We start from the raw sequence: 14,799 nt of genomic DNA on the forward strand, positions 1-14,799 counted from the left end.
TTTAGACTTGTCTTTTTTTGGGGATTTGTGAGGACAGAACTTAAAAAATCTTTTTTGATGGACCAAGGGGAATCTTAAAAAAAATAAACTGATTTCATATTTAGGTTTTAGATTTTTAAAGGAAAACAAAATTAAGCTTTTAGAATAAAACTTTGAATTATACTATAGAATTTAGAATCTTATAAGATAGTATTTTAATAAGTGTTGAATGGTTAAGACAAAAAATCTTTTCTAACAATTGGTGATTTGTTAAGATGAAAACTTGAATTTACTGTTAAATCATAAGAATGATTTGTAATGAACAATGTAAGTTTTGTAGACAAGAAAATTATTCTTTACTGAAATAGGGAATTGTAGGTTACCCAAAAAGTAAGCTTTCTTCTGTATATTATAGACCACTTTAGAGTATTTTATTGCAATTAGGTAAAACTTAAAAACAGGATTTTGATATGTATTAGTCTAAATACATTGAAAACATTCTTAATTGACTAGGTCATATCTAGAAATGTATTAACTTGATCACTTTGACTATGTGAAAACTAAGGGAATCAGAGAGGGAATCTTTATTGATGCAACCTGAACTATTTACAAACAACTTGTTATTTGTTACTTTTCACTACCCAACCACCATATTGCTACACCAATACATGTATATGTAAATATTGAAAAACCAATAAAACTTGAATAAAAGAAAAAATAAATGCATAGATGTGATACAAAATACAAAATAAAATACTGACTTATTAGGAGTAATTGTGACTATTTCCTAAAAATGATTATTTTACAGTTTTATCATCAAATTTCTCTACATAAAACTTAATTTAATTTCAGACTCCAGTTAGATATATGAAGACGCTCCTGCTTCCAGTAGTTCTTATTCTTTTTTCAGTAATTGTTGTAAAGGTATGTCATCACTCTTTTTTAATTTTACCTTTAGCATATTGCGTCACATGTTAAAACAAAGTAGTTCTTGGAGATCAAACACAGGGTCCAATTTTCAGCTACCCAATTTTGGTGGAACAATCCCAGGATCCTGCCATCCACACAAAAGCAGTTTAAAGGTTGATTGTAACCTCTGTTGTCAACTTTTGTTATTCATAAATGCAGATGGACGGTACAGTTTTGAATGTATTGAATAGCATATACTCTTAGGCAAAACATCAGAATGACTCTTTATACATTTTCCTGCCCTGAAAAGCCTCCCAAAAATTAATACAGAGGTTTATAGAAGTACTGCTAGGTCTCATTTAGTGATTGCAATTTATTTCAGTGAAATAGTCGCTAGGTGCACCATGTATCAGAGAAAGTGAGAAACTGTGAAGATTGTTGTTGCTGCCATCACATTTAGATAAAATTTTCTCACACAGTGTCCTTTTTCTGATCTGTTTTTTCCCTGTTTTTGCCTCCTCTCAGCTATTTCTTCCTGAACTGTTTTTCTCTGCAGTGCAGCACTTCCCTAAAAGTGCAAGTTAACAAGCTGAGCTCTGTGGCATTAATCAGTTGATTGGAATCCTTAACTGGCAGTTGCTGCCTGAAATTGAACAAACTAATCAATTTCACATTGAAAATATTTGTTGTAGTAAATGCACACACTGGTTGGAAAATTATTTTTATTACTGTTAGTTACTGTTACATTTGCAAATGGTCACTATTCAAGGCAGTTGCTAAATGAGTGCTTGTGCAGGGGGTTAGGAAATGTGCAAAATGGAGGCATTATTTGAAATTAGCTATTATGTGTAAAACACTTTTTACTAATTTTTAGATGATTTTCCCTCCATCCCATCCCAATTCCTACTATAATTAAGAAAGTCACATTTTAGACTTTTTGAGTGATGCCGTAGATAGGTTTTTTAGGTGATGTAAAGGGATGTATCAAGAGAGCAGGGGAAAGGAAAAAAAATACTTGCACACATTTTCCTTCCATTCACATTTCAGTTGTACCTAATAGATTTATTTAGCCTTTTTGCAATAATGTGACAGAGCAAAGTCTTGCTTATTCAGATATGAATGACTAAGTTAATGTCTAAAGTAATGTAGTGCATGACCATGTAATTGACTAGCAATAAGTATCTCTTCATTTGTAATTCATACATGTCCTTGGAGAAAAAAAATAACTTGTTTACTTTTTAATCAATGTTTCATAGGCTTTTCAATACGTTATGCTTAAAAAGAAATCCTCTGAAAGGTAAATATATTTTATTGAAGATCCAATTAGGGAAATACTATTAGTAATGTGTATCATTAAAGGTATAAAGGATTTCTCAACCTTTAACATCAGTTTGTCATTAGTGTTCCATATCTTGCACACAGTAAAACGGACTTCCTTTCTTGGCTCTGGGCTTATAGGAGCCTCCTTCACAATACAAAAATATTATGCAGGCATGAAGTTTCCAATTCTGAAAACTAAGGTGGATGTTCTGTATTACATAGTCTTGAAAGTTTATTGTTTATAGAGCAATGGGAAAAGTTCTATATTCAGAGGTTTGTGAAAGGCAATTATTAAATGAAATATAAGTACCATACTTCGTAGTATTTTTGTTAAAAATCTACTGAACAAATTCATCTACCCTAACATAAATTAAGTACAGGTAGTCTTCGACTTGCAACCAGTCACTTAATGACCATTTGAAGAGAGACTCCAATCAGAAAGCTAAAGGATGCCTTTTCCGGCCTCTTTACTGTTTAGAAAAAAATGTATTTGTTAGAAAGCTAGCGAATGCAATGTTTCTGAAGGCTATAAAGGCTAGTACACAAAGAGGAAGATAACTGCCACATTGTATCACAAAAAGGAAGCTTGAGTCTTTGGAATACAATCTTCTTTCTCTGTCCTAGAGCAGGATTTTCCTTCTGTGCATGGATGAGAGGGGAAGGCTGGAGAAACAGAGCTTGGATCTTTGTGGTCTGAGCTTACTTCTGGCCCACCACAGGAATTCCATTCTGTGCATAGAGTTTCAACAGGCAGCTCTTTTGCTCCATGTACTTAAAATGGCTCAGCGGTTAAAGATGCTGAGCTTATCAGCTAGAAAGCTGATAGCCCAGGTTCAAGACCTAAGTGCTGCATGAAGGGGGGAGCTCCCATTACTTGCCCAGCTCCTGCCACCTAGCAATTCAAAAGCATGCAAATGCAAGTAGGTAAATAGGTACCAATTCAATGGGAAGGTAACAGCTTTCTCTGTGCTTACTGTATAGCCATGCTGATCACATGAGCACGGAAATGTCTTTGGACAACACTGGCTCCCTTAGTTAAGAAATGGAGATTAACACCACTTCCTAGAATCAGACACAACTGGACAGGAGAAATCTTTACCTATATTCAATGACAAATTCATGTTTATGTTGTTCTCAGATAAGTTTAGTTGCAAATCTTCTATAACAGCATCTTCTGGGAATAGACTGTTCCTGATAAACACAGTACCACTAATGTTGATTCAATGTTGATGCAATTCGTCTTTAAAAAGTTCATAATTTCAGTTATTTAAAGATCTATAATTTTGTAATTGTTTCTTTGTAAGGAGATGTATTCCAAAATTTAGTTATATATTAAAAATATTTAACTTCTCATTAACAGACCTAAAGTAGCTCAGAAAATTAGTGTAATTAAAACATACCAAAATTAAAATCAATAAGAAGTTTGGCAGGTCGAATCCCGAGTGCCGCGTAACAGAGTGAGCGCCTGTTACTCGTCCCAGCTTCTGCCAACCTAGCAGTTCGAAAGCATGTAAAAAATGCAAGTAGAAAAATAGGGACCACTACAGTGGGAAGGTAACAGTGTTCCGTGCGCCTTTGGCGTCTAGTCATGCCAGCCACATGACCACGGAGACGTCCTTGGACAAGCGCTGGCTCTTTGGCTTTGAAACGGAGATGAGCACCAGCCCCTAGAGTTGGAAACGACTAGCATGCATGTGCGGGGGAACCTTTACCTTTACCTTTTAAAGTTTTAAAAATCCTTAAAAAGAAAGACATTATAACAGTTAATGCTAGGAAAAGCCAATATAAAAAAGCTGTGTTTAAAAAAAAACCCTAAAAATTTCAAATTGCAACCTAATGTACTACAGAGGAGAAGATCTCACAGGACAATACCTATAGATCAAGTTCATTTTTATATTTATTACCAATCTGCAAACTATAATTGAAACATAGAATATCATCTGATGGTTATAAATGTCTATAAGGCTGATATAACTAAATTTTTAAGGTAACATATGGTTTAGGGCTTTGTTTATAATTTTATAGACAAATTGACTAAGTTTGTTTCTTTTATTTCAGACAGGAGTATTATTTTAATCAGGGTGAGGTAAGGATCTCATTCTCTCTTTTCTTCCAAAATACCACTTAGATTTATTCTGCACAGCTTTGTCTTATTTCAAAAATATTTATTTAAAATAAGGTGGAATTTTATGCATTTTTAAAAAGTTAATGTCAAATTAAAACAATAGGAAAACACAGGTTAGGTAATCCTGTTGTTTGCAGAGCAGTTTTTATAATTCTAAATTGCTACTTTGATGCATACCATGGGATTAAGAGTGTATTGTTTCTATAAGACTTAATATTCTTGACATATTTTTGTCATTAATATTGTTGCTGCTTTTTTCTAAAATACCTAATTTTTACTTCAACTACAAAAAGTTTACATTTTAAGAATTATAAAATGCCCAACAGAACAGGATTCAATAAAAATTAGATGTTACTTAATACTTATGTACCATATACCACATTTTAAAACAATTGTGCTTTTTTACGCTCTCCTTTATTTGCAGATCGTATACCATGCATTACAACTACTTTTTTTTACTATGCTTGCCATTTTAATAATGAGACTAAAGTTGTTTCTGACTCCACATATGTGCATTATGGCATCCTTGATATGCTCAAAACAGGTAAATTATTGCTTCATTGTCATACTATTAGTATAGTGACATAACATATTTTATGGAGTAAGTGATAATACAGGTAGTCCTTGACATTACAACAGACCCTAAAATGGCACTTTTCAACTGATTTAAAATTCCAGGGGCAGGCTTCCAGTAATGTGATTGCGTTTGAGGAACTCAGCAACCAGCAAATATTTACAACCATTACCATTACAACATCCATGGTCATGTAATTATGATTTACACTTTTGCCAGAAATGGATGTTTACTTCTCACTTGCTCATTTAATGAAAATAATCATAAAGCCAGGTTGGTCATGTGGTGACCCACTTAACTATTGACATGACTTAGGTTTGGGCTCAGTTGTAGATGTAAATCATGAACTACATGTATACAATTTTTTAATAGTTTAAATTGTCTTTGTAATAGAGTACATCCTCTCTTACTTTGGAAACACAATTTATTCCCTGAATCAGAAGTGAAATGTTTGCTAAATGAACAATTTGACACAGAGAGAGAAAGACTGCAAAAACTGCTGGTTGCTACCATCTCATTTAAGAAAATTCTCTCATGACGCAATACCAGCCTTATTTTCACCCCAATTTACATTGTTTTCAGGCACATAAAATTTGTTTTTAAGTTTGCATGTTGATCAGAAAATGTTTTTAAATTTTGAGTTATGAGCATAATGGAGCCTGCACATTCCATTCATCACTCAAAAACTCGTGGAAGTGAATCTCATACCTCGAACGAGATCACTCTACTCGTTAAGATGCACGTGGCTCGGTAAGTGCACATGAGGTATCTCAGGGTGGGGAAGGCCATGGGAGGCTTAATGATAGAACAGGCCCCCCAAAGCCTACCTGACCCACTAAGATACCTCATGCTTCCTCCTCCTTTCCTGCCACGCCAGACTCACTTACCTTGCAAAATCTGTCTCCTCTCTGCCACGGTTTCTTTCCCTTTCAGGGAGAGGAAAGTCGGCTTGGAAATGCTTTTCGCGCTGATAATGGAAGCTCCTGGGCCCTGTAATATCGCACAGGTTCAAAAACAAATTCTCTGCAAAAAATACCATGGCCCCTGGAAGCTTCCATTCAGGGGCGGAGTATTTGCTTTGTTTGCATGCCTGTGGGACAAGAATGGAATTGGAGTCAACCAGGTGCAGGAATCAATGCCATGTGTGGCCTGGGTGCGCTGCTCGCTTGCGTGTGCCGGCCTTGGTTTGCAGGCAGGAACAAAGCCTTCAACTGAGCAGGGAGGCATCATGGGGCGAGTCCCCTTGCACCTGCATCCAAGCTGCTGGCAGTGGTGGCAAAAGCCACCTGAGTGATCACGATCTTTCCTCCCCAGCCAGGGTCCCACCTGACCAATCTTCTTCTTGCCTGACTGGCTGGTGACACAAATCCTGACCACTCTTCTCCTTGTCCTCCTTCCAACTCAAGTGGCAGCAGCAGCTTCAGTTTCTCTGCTTCGTCCAAAAGGAAGACAGCAGAGCCGCAGAGCAGGATTGTTCTCAAGAAGACGCAGGTGTGCTGCACGCTCGCGGGTGCCAGCCTTACTGAGAGCAATCTTGCTTTGCGCCTCCGCTTCTTTCCACTCGGAGCAGAGAAACTCAAGCTGTTGCCATGCAAACACTTTTTATCTAAACGCAGACCTGGAAACACTTTTTATCTAAACGCAGATTGGAAGGTCTGTGTACCTGCCAGTGGGGCACTTCAGAAACGAAAAGGAAAGCTCCGTGTGACTCAGGTCTCTGTTTGGATAAAAAGTGTTTGAGCGCCTGTGGGGCTATTCAAAACGCAGGGATTCACTGCATTTTGAAGCTCCATGTAACTGAAGCTCACGGGCTTAAGAAAAGGCTTTTCCAGTAAAAAAGGATCCACAGAACGAGGTGCGCTCCCTCCAAGGGCCCCTTTTTGCCAGGAAAGGGCTTGAGAAAAGGCCTGCCAGTGAGGCGCTTCAGAAACTGAATGGACTGTCACACAGAGCTTCAAAACGCAGTGAATCCCTGTGTTTTGAATACAGCCCCATAGGCATTCAAACACTTTTTACCCAAATGGAGAGAAATTGGTTTCATGCCAGTGGGGTGCTTCAGAAATGGAGCGTTTCTTTTCACACCCGCATCTTCTTGAGAGCAATCCTGCTCTGCGCCATGGTCTCTTCTGCAGAGAATTTGTATTTGAACTCAAGCGATATTACAGCACCCAGGAGCTTCCATTGTTGGCGCGAAAAGTATTTCAAGCGGACTCTCCTTTCCCTCAAAGGGAAAGAAACCGTGGCAGAGAGGAGACAGATTTGTAAGGTAAGTGAGTCCGGTGCTACAGGAAGGGAGGGGGAAGCAGTTTTGGGGAATGGGAGGGAATAGAGTGAATGTTGCAGAGCCTCTGTGGTCATTCGTAAGAGCGAACGATTGCCGTGATGGTGCAATATTAGTAATTTTGGGACTTGCTCGTAAGCACTAGGGGGCACTGGTCACATAACTTCGAAGAAATGTTAAGTGAATGCTCGTAACTCGGGGATTACCTGTATTTGTAAATTGTTGCAAATGAAGTAGCTGCTGTTTGAGAAGTTGCTGTATATGAATGTACAGAATCATGGACAGAATAATAGCAGTACGTTATATTTGAAATATATGAAATACTAATATTACAGTTCTACTTTTCCTACATTGTGCATGATAGTAACAAGTTTCTTTCCAATTTTAAGAAACATATAAATTATTTTCAATCCACCCAGTTCAGTGCTTGGGTAACTAAATGTTATGCAAAGCCTGGTGTATCCCTCAGGCCAGTGTTACACACTACTGTCTTTTACTCTATTTGTGTGGCACTATCTAATATACATTGTGATATATTTCATCTAATATGCATATGTCCTCCTACACATGCAAACACTATCAAGAAACATCTCAGACTCACTCACGCAATAAAGAAAACTCATTTATTACAAGACAGAAATAGAAGGAAAACAGGGTCATTTTGGAGGGAATAAGAGAATGAAACGAAGTGATTGCAAGGATTGTAAGTGATGAAGGGGTTTGGGTAAATTTGAATTAAAAAGTGAATAGTGAATGTATTGCAGGATAGATATAAATCTGAAAAAGATGAACAGTTGGAAAAGGGAAAGTTTATTTTTTTAAAAAAACGGTAGAATACATCTTTATTTTCTTTCCTCATCTCCTGTTTCAGTAGATTCTAATAAAGGAATGGGGCATAATGTATAATGTATCACTCTTTCCACCAAAGATTAAGGATAAGATAAAACTTATTGGCCAGCATATTACATAATATCAGAGAAACCATCACGCTATGCAATCATTCCTCTCCTTTTCCATATTAGGAAGGAAAAATGTGCTAAACTTTTAAATTTGTAAATAAGATTGCCAGAAAAACCAAAAATTCTCCAGCATTTTGAAATCACTTGATCTGATTTGATTTGATTGGAAGAGGAGATTCAACAAATCTCCATCTAATTGAGTCGTTCCTTCAAAACTTACACTGTGTGCAATGTAGTCCATTGTCTCATGGCATATCTGGACCGAGATGCCCTACGCACAGTCACTCATGCGCTCGTGACCTCACGGTTAGACTACTGCAACGCTCTCTACATGGGGCTGCCCTTGACCACTCGAAGGCTTCAGCTGGTACAGAATGCAGCCGCACGAGTTGTGATGGGAGTCTCCCAATACTCCCATGTAATGCCTCTTCTCCGCGAGCTGCATTGGCTTCCAGTTGCCCTCCGGGTGAGATTCAAGGTGCTGGTGATGACCTATAAAGCCCTAAATGGGATGGGCCCAGATTATTTTAGGGAGCACCTGCTGCCAGCATCAACTTCCCATCGTCCTGTGCGCTCCCATAGGGAGGGCCTCCTTAGGGTGCCGCCGGTCAGGGAGTGCCGGCGGGTGATCCCCAGAGGGAGGGCATTCTCTATGGGCGCGCCTGTCCTATGGAATGATCTGCCTGTGGAACTCCAGACCGCCCCTGAACTTCGTTCGTTTCGCCAGGACCTGAAAACCTGGTTGTTTGATTTATCTGGCCTGGACTGAGGGGTTTTAAGTTTTTAAACTTTGTTTTAATTTGTTGGGCTATTAATTAATTTAATTAATTTTAATTCTATTTTTACTTCAACTTTTATATTGTCTTTTAAATTTTGCCCTGTAAACCGCCCTGAGTCCTTCGGGAATAGGGCGGTATATAAAACTAATTAATTAAATAAATAAATTTCCATCCAGTACTATTTCCATTCTTCAGTTTTTTTTCAAACTATTTTGAAAAGTTTTCACAATGCAAAGCACAGGCAGAGAATGTCATATGCCAATCAGTATCCTACCTCCAGGGGACCAGGAGGACAGGGAAAATACCTCATTCAATCAGATTTTCTTAAGCTGTTTTCTGGAGCAAAAAAACCTTCAAACCCTCCCCTGATCTCATGTATGAAAATAGAAAATAAAATTGGTATTCCCTATCCCACTCTCAGTTTTTTAGATACATTGTCTGCATTTGTTTGAACATTTGCAGAAGGATCTAAAGCAGGCATGTCAAACTGCCGGCCTACGGGCCGAATGCATCACAATGAAACCGTGCCCTCCCCATGGCCGGCAATGGGGAAAAAGTTGCGATACATCACGCAACGTCACGTGACGTCGTGAGTTTGACATGCCTGATCTAAAGGATAGCTTTGAAGCCATTACGTTATAATTTTGTTTTGTTTAAAAATTCATTGCCATTTGAAATTGTAAAAGGATGGCAGATTTCAGTATTATAACCAGGCATTTTTCCCGGTCAACAACAATTGTATGTTGCTTCAATAGCTGAAGGGGAAGAGAGGGGGAGATAGCATTTAGAGAAGGAGCGACATTTTTTTCCTTTCCAGAATAAAAGAAATTACCATCTATGTGGCATATACATCTGTCTGCTCACAGACTAAGAGTTTTAAGCAGTAAATTTATTGTTTAAATTTGTATGGCTGCCCATTCAAGCATGACTCTAAGCAGCTAACGGTTAAAATACTAAAAATACCAAAATAGGCCTACCGAATTGCTTAACCCAATGCCTGAGGGAAGAATCAGATCTTTAACAATTTACAAAAAGTGTTATACCTTTTAAGTCAATAAGAATGAGGACCTGCTAACTCATCAATTAATCAAGCTAGAAATTACTTGTCTAAGTTGCCAGGAATCAAATGTGAAAGTGACTTTATCATACAACTGATAACCAGATGTATCAAGAAATTCATAAATGGAACCATAAGATGATTCCTTTTCATTATTGCTCCTTAACCATGATATTTAAGGTATGCTACTTTTGATTTTCAAGGATATTTAGCTATCAGAATTAATAGACATAATTAGGCCTTTTCTGTGTGATTTTGTTCAGTCTACTTTAAAAGCTACTTAAATTGGTAGTCATGAATTTTGAAAAGAAATAGTACTTTTTAAGAAAATAGACCTGAAACTATTATTTTACCCCTTGTTATTTTGACTTGAAGTTTACCATGTTTCATTATTAATACTGTTGTTTTATTTATCACATCTTGAATGAAAGAAATCCTTGGTGTTCTCTGAGCTTGGTTGCTTGCTTGCAGATGTTTTATTACCTGACTAGATAATATCATCAGGATATTACTTAATTGGCTAATGAAATGTCTTCAAGCAAATATGCAAATTCAGAGAGAACCAAAGTTCAGTCCTATTATAATCTCTTCTATTTGTCTATGGAGATTCTCAGTCATCCAGGTCATGGTTGTCTCAAAAGTCCTTTTTCCAAAGGCAACTGGACTTTCTTTGTTTTTCCTTGAAGGAAAAAGTTTTGAGACATGCTCTTCTATTGGAATTAAAGACAGTTTTCAAATCTTTTTAAATCAATATAATAAGTAGTCATACTGATGTGAATATTTATAATTACTGTGATTAACTTTAGTGGTTAAATCGGCATGAACTGTGTTTTAAAATAGCTTGATGTAATGTTTTAAAACTGAAATTAATAATCACCTTGATTAAGTGCCTAATCATTTCTTTTCACAGTTGTTTGGATGGGTTTTTTACAAAATCAAACCTGGAACACTTGTTCTTGCAATTTTGGCAATGATGGCATTTGAAGGAATAGCAAATCTTCAAAAAGAATGGAGTATTGTGGGAGAATTTAGCAATTTGCCCCAGGAAGAACTACTGCTGTGGATAAAAGCAAATACTAAGCCAGGTAAAACAAGATTAGAAAACTCTTCTTATTTCAATATTGAACGTAAAATCTACTAGAAGGCTAACACGTTTAACACTGAACAGTTATTCCTGCTGTCTTGATTTATTGTGACTACTGTGTAAGAGATGGAGTTTAAGAAAGAACTGTCTTTATAAATATTATTAGGTGGAATTATAAAATGCATTTTGAATGAAAAGGCATGTTTTAAATAGAAAGGAAACTTTTACAAGATTATGTAAAATTGTATAAATTTTTTATAGTTTGTAGGGAGAAGTTGATTTTTAAAAGTGATACAGCCTAAAAATGTATGGTAGTTTCTAGTTCTTTTTCCAGTTATTCCTGGATTTTTAGATATTCTTTTATTTCAGATTCTGTTTTTGCCGGTGCAATGCCTACAATGGCAAGTGTAAAATTATCTGCACAACGACCTGTAGTGAATCATCCCCATTATGAGGATGCGGGTTTACGGTAAGGCTTAAGTACATACTTTAAGGTTTGTTGTGATTGTTGTGTGTAGGAATTTTCTAGTTGTAACTATTAATATGAAGGTATAAGAATCTGACACAAACAGGAGGGAAAAGTAATATTCATAATAAACAATGGTACTGCTATTAATTGTAGGATACCCAGTATGCCCATGTATAAGTCTTGCTACTTATCAGCCTCCTGTCTCACTCTGTTTTTAATATTTTTTAATATTTTAATTTTCAGCAGAATTTTAAAAAAACAGGTACAATTAATATTTTCCTTTAAATGTGGTGGGAGGTAATATACTAAGTAGAAGTTGACATTCATTGTAAGCAGCAACTTCATTATTTTATCTTTTAGAAATTGGTGTTTTGTGAGAAGTAATACTCGGACTACTATAAGACCAATTGTGTGAATGAACAACCTTCCCCTTAGCTATTTATTTTAATTTTGATTATTTTAAATGAAATAATTAAATTAAATTAGATTAATGGGTAATTTCAGTTGGCCAATTTCAAATAAATGTGTTAAGTCAGTTTAAGTTAAGTTTAAGTTTATTGAATTTATATACCGCCCTTTTCCCGTAGGACTCAGGGCAGTTTACAAGGAATTTAAAAACATCAATACAATACAAAACTTAAAAATAATTAAATTTGATCACTTTACTAAAGCATTGTAGTAGGAATACTGTATGAATTGTTTTTCATTTGTTCAAATAGATGAATAAACATACATTAGCATAACATAAATATTAAGGATACCTAAGGGACCATCTACTTCCAGTTGTTTCCATTAGTCCAATTTGGTCAGGGATGTTGGGCATGCTGTGTGGATTCTAGCAGTCAAGCAATGTTGGGTTTGGGAACGAGGCGACATGCCATCTCTGCTGTAGACCCTGTCTTCTGGAATATTCTCCAGATAGTAGAATGACCGCAACCTGTTGTCCTTCCATGAAATCATGAAGACTTGGTCGTGGACCCAGGTTTGGAATTTCAAATGTGTTAAGAGCATGTATTTATATCCATAGTAACAGTTTTGCTTGATGCTGTATATATTATTTTGTGCTGCTTTAATTATTTCAATTTTTTAATTGTTTTTATATTTTATAATGAATGTTGCCCTGTGTCACAAATAAATAATGACTGATTTAGGAAAAAGCGTTATAATGGAAAGCAATGGGTGAATTGATAAATATTTTGTTTCATTTAGGATAACCAGAGTTTGCAAGAAAGAATATCCATCATTAAAGGGGAACTCAAATAAAATCTAATTTCTAAAAAGTATTTTTTTTCTTTACTCTTCTCCTTTAAATAAATTTTAATCTCAGTTTTGATTTACAGGAAGCAGGTCTTTATTGCCATGGATTTGAGTTTTTATTTTTATTTGCTGCTTATTATTTTTCTTGTTAATTGTGATGTTTCTGGTCAATATGAGCAACAAATTAAATAAGAAAAGTTCTATTCTTTTTTCTCTAAAAAACATACAACTTTAAACTCTACGTATGTAAAACCAATTAAGACCTTATTAGCAAAATAAATATTTGTATTTAATTAAAAAATCTTAATAAAAATAAGATAACAGATGTAAAGTTCAGTTCAAATTAAATTTAGCAATTGTGCCCTTCACAAAGATAATAATCTTAGTTTAAACCAGACAGTTTTACCTCATCTTGATTGCCATGATTAGCAACTTGCTCAAAAGTTTGCTCTAATTAACTTGAAAATTGGTAGAAAAGAAGGACAATGGAAAACTTTGTAAAAGTTGTATTCATCTCTACCTAGGTTCTACTGCAGCAGCTTTATATTGCTGTTTCCAAACAACCAATTTTAACATAAAAGATATGCTTCCCTTCCATTTGAAACTAAATCTAACTTACCTCAGCAGATAGATACATTTGAATGTAATAAGTACTACTGTCTGGGTAGAAAAAAATTCCAAAAGAATGTGATTGTGTACAACTGATCTTATATAGGAATTCATCCAGTCAATATTTTATAAAGAATAGCAATAACTTAGACTTATATAACATTCTGTACTGCTTTACAGTGCTCTCTGAGCAGTTTACAGACTCTGCATATTGTTCCCAACAATCTACGTCCTCATTTTACTGGCCTTGGAAGGATGGAAGGCTGAGTCAACCTTGAGCCGGTCAGGATCGAACTGGCATGGGCAGAGTTAGTCTGCAATATTGCATTCTAACCACTGTGCCACTTGATTACTAAAGAATGTCAAGTGTGCTATAAATGTTTTGATTTTTAAAAAAAGTTATAAAAAATTATTGGCCAGACTTTCTTATAAACTTGTTATGTTTTGAATAGAAGAAGTTTTATTACCAAATCTGGGTAAATATCTTCTCCTATAGATTATTAGTAAGGTAACATATTTGAGATTTCAAAATTGGTTTGTAGCAACAAAGTGAGAATAAAATATTCTAAAAAATATTCTTCTAACTATGAGAGTTAGAGGATTAGATTCTGGTTGTATAAATTGTCAGATCATGCTCAGCTGATTTTATATTGTATATTTTGTTTTTTATTTGTTTTATTGTAAGATGCCTAGAATCGTGTAAATTATTTTAAAACAGGGATCCCCAATCCCTGGGCTGTGGACTGGTATCAGTCCGTGGCCTATTAGGAACTAGGCCACATAAGTGGCAGGTATGCGAGCAAAGCTTCATTTGTGCATGTGCAGGATCTAGATTGTGCATTAAACCATCCACTTCCCCTCCCAGACCTCAGTCTTTCTGAGTCCATTTTGAGATACAGATTTATAGGTCATCTTGTCCCAATGCTCCTATTCACCCTCATAATCTTTCTAGGCACTCTTTTGCTTGCCCCTGCAGTTGTTTGAATCCACTCCTTCTATAAGATATAATTTTGTATGTGCCATCATCAACACTGAAGAAATTTCCTAATAAAGACTTCTAAGGGGCCTGCTGTATTTGATTTTAATGGGGAAAAAGATGAAGAAGTAACTCCCTAATGCCACATAAGTTTTTTCCAACCATATTTTGCTTATTCCTCCTTTCCTGGCCAGTTTCCACCAGGTCCTTTTTGACATGGAATTCAATCCATAAGATTTGCAACAGACCTTCTTTGAGACCTAATTCTTCAGAGCACTCTTCTGCACTTAAAGTTTCTTACTGTATGCATATTGCAGTTAATCCTACTTTATTTTTTTAATATCATCTCACTCTAATTTTTGTTGGTCCTTAGCTTTTCTTCAGTTGTCCATTGATGTTCATGGAAACAGTCTTACTGAGG

At 35.9% G+C, this 14,799-nt stretch overlaps 1 protein-coding gene across 1 annotated transcript in view; it reads left to right on the forward strand.

Annotated features, from left to right (window-relative positions):
• DPY19L1 (dpy-19 like C-mannosyltransferase 1) overlaps positions 1–14,799 on the forward strand; it is a gene marked incomplete at its 5' end in the record, with an annotated part of 85,578 nt that overhangs the window by 66,114 nt on the left and 4,665 nt on the right. Inside the window, 6 exons of the mRNA XM_081344144.1 lie at positions 832–903; positions 2,145–2,185; positions 4,267–4,294; positions 4,758–4,877; positions 10,894–11,068; positions 11,437–11,536. Coding sequence (XP_081200270.1) covers positions 832–903; positions 2,145–2,185; positions 4,267–4,294; positions 4,758–4,877; positions 10,894–11,068; positions 11,437–11,536 — 536 coding nt within the window. The remainder of the gene's footprint in view (positions 1–831; positions 904–2,144; positions 2,186–4,266; positions 4,295–4,757; positions 4,878–10,893; positions 11,069–11,436; positions 11,537–14,799) is intronic.

Source organism: Vipera berus (assembly GCF_964194415.1).
Source record: "Vipera berus genome assembly, chromosome: Z".
In the NCBI taxonomy this organism is placed as follows: domain Eukaryota; kingdom Metazoa; phylum Chordata; class Lepidosauria; order Squamata; family Viperidae; genus Vipera; species Vipera berus.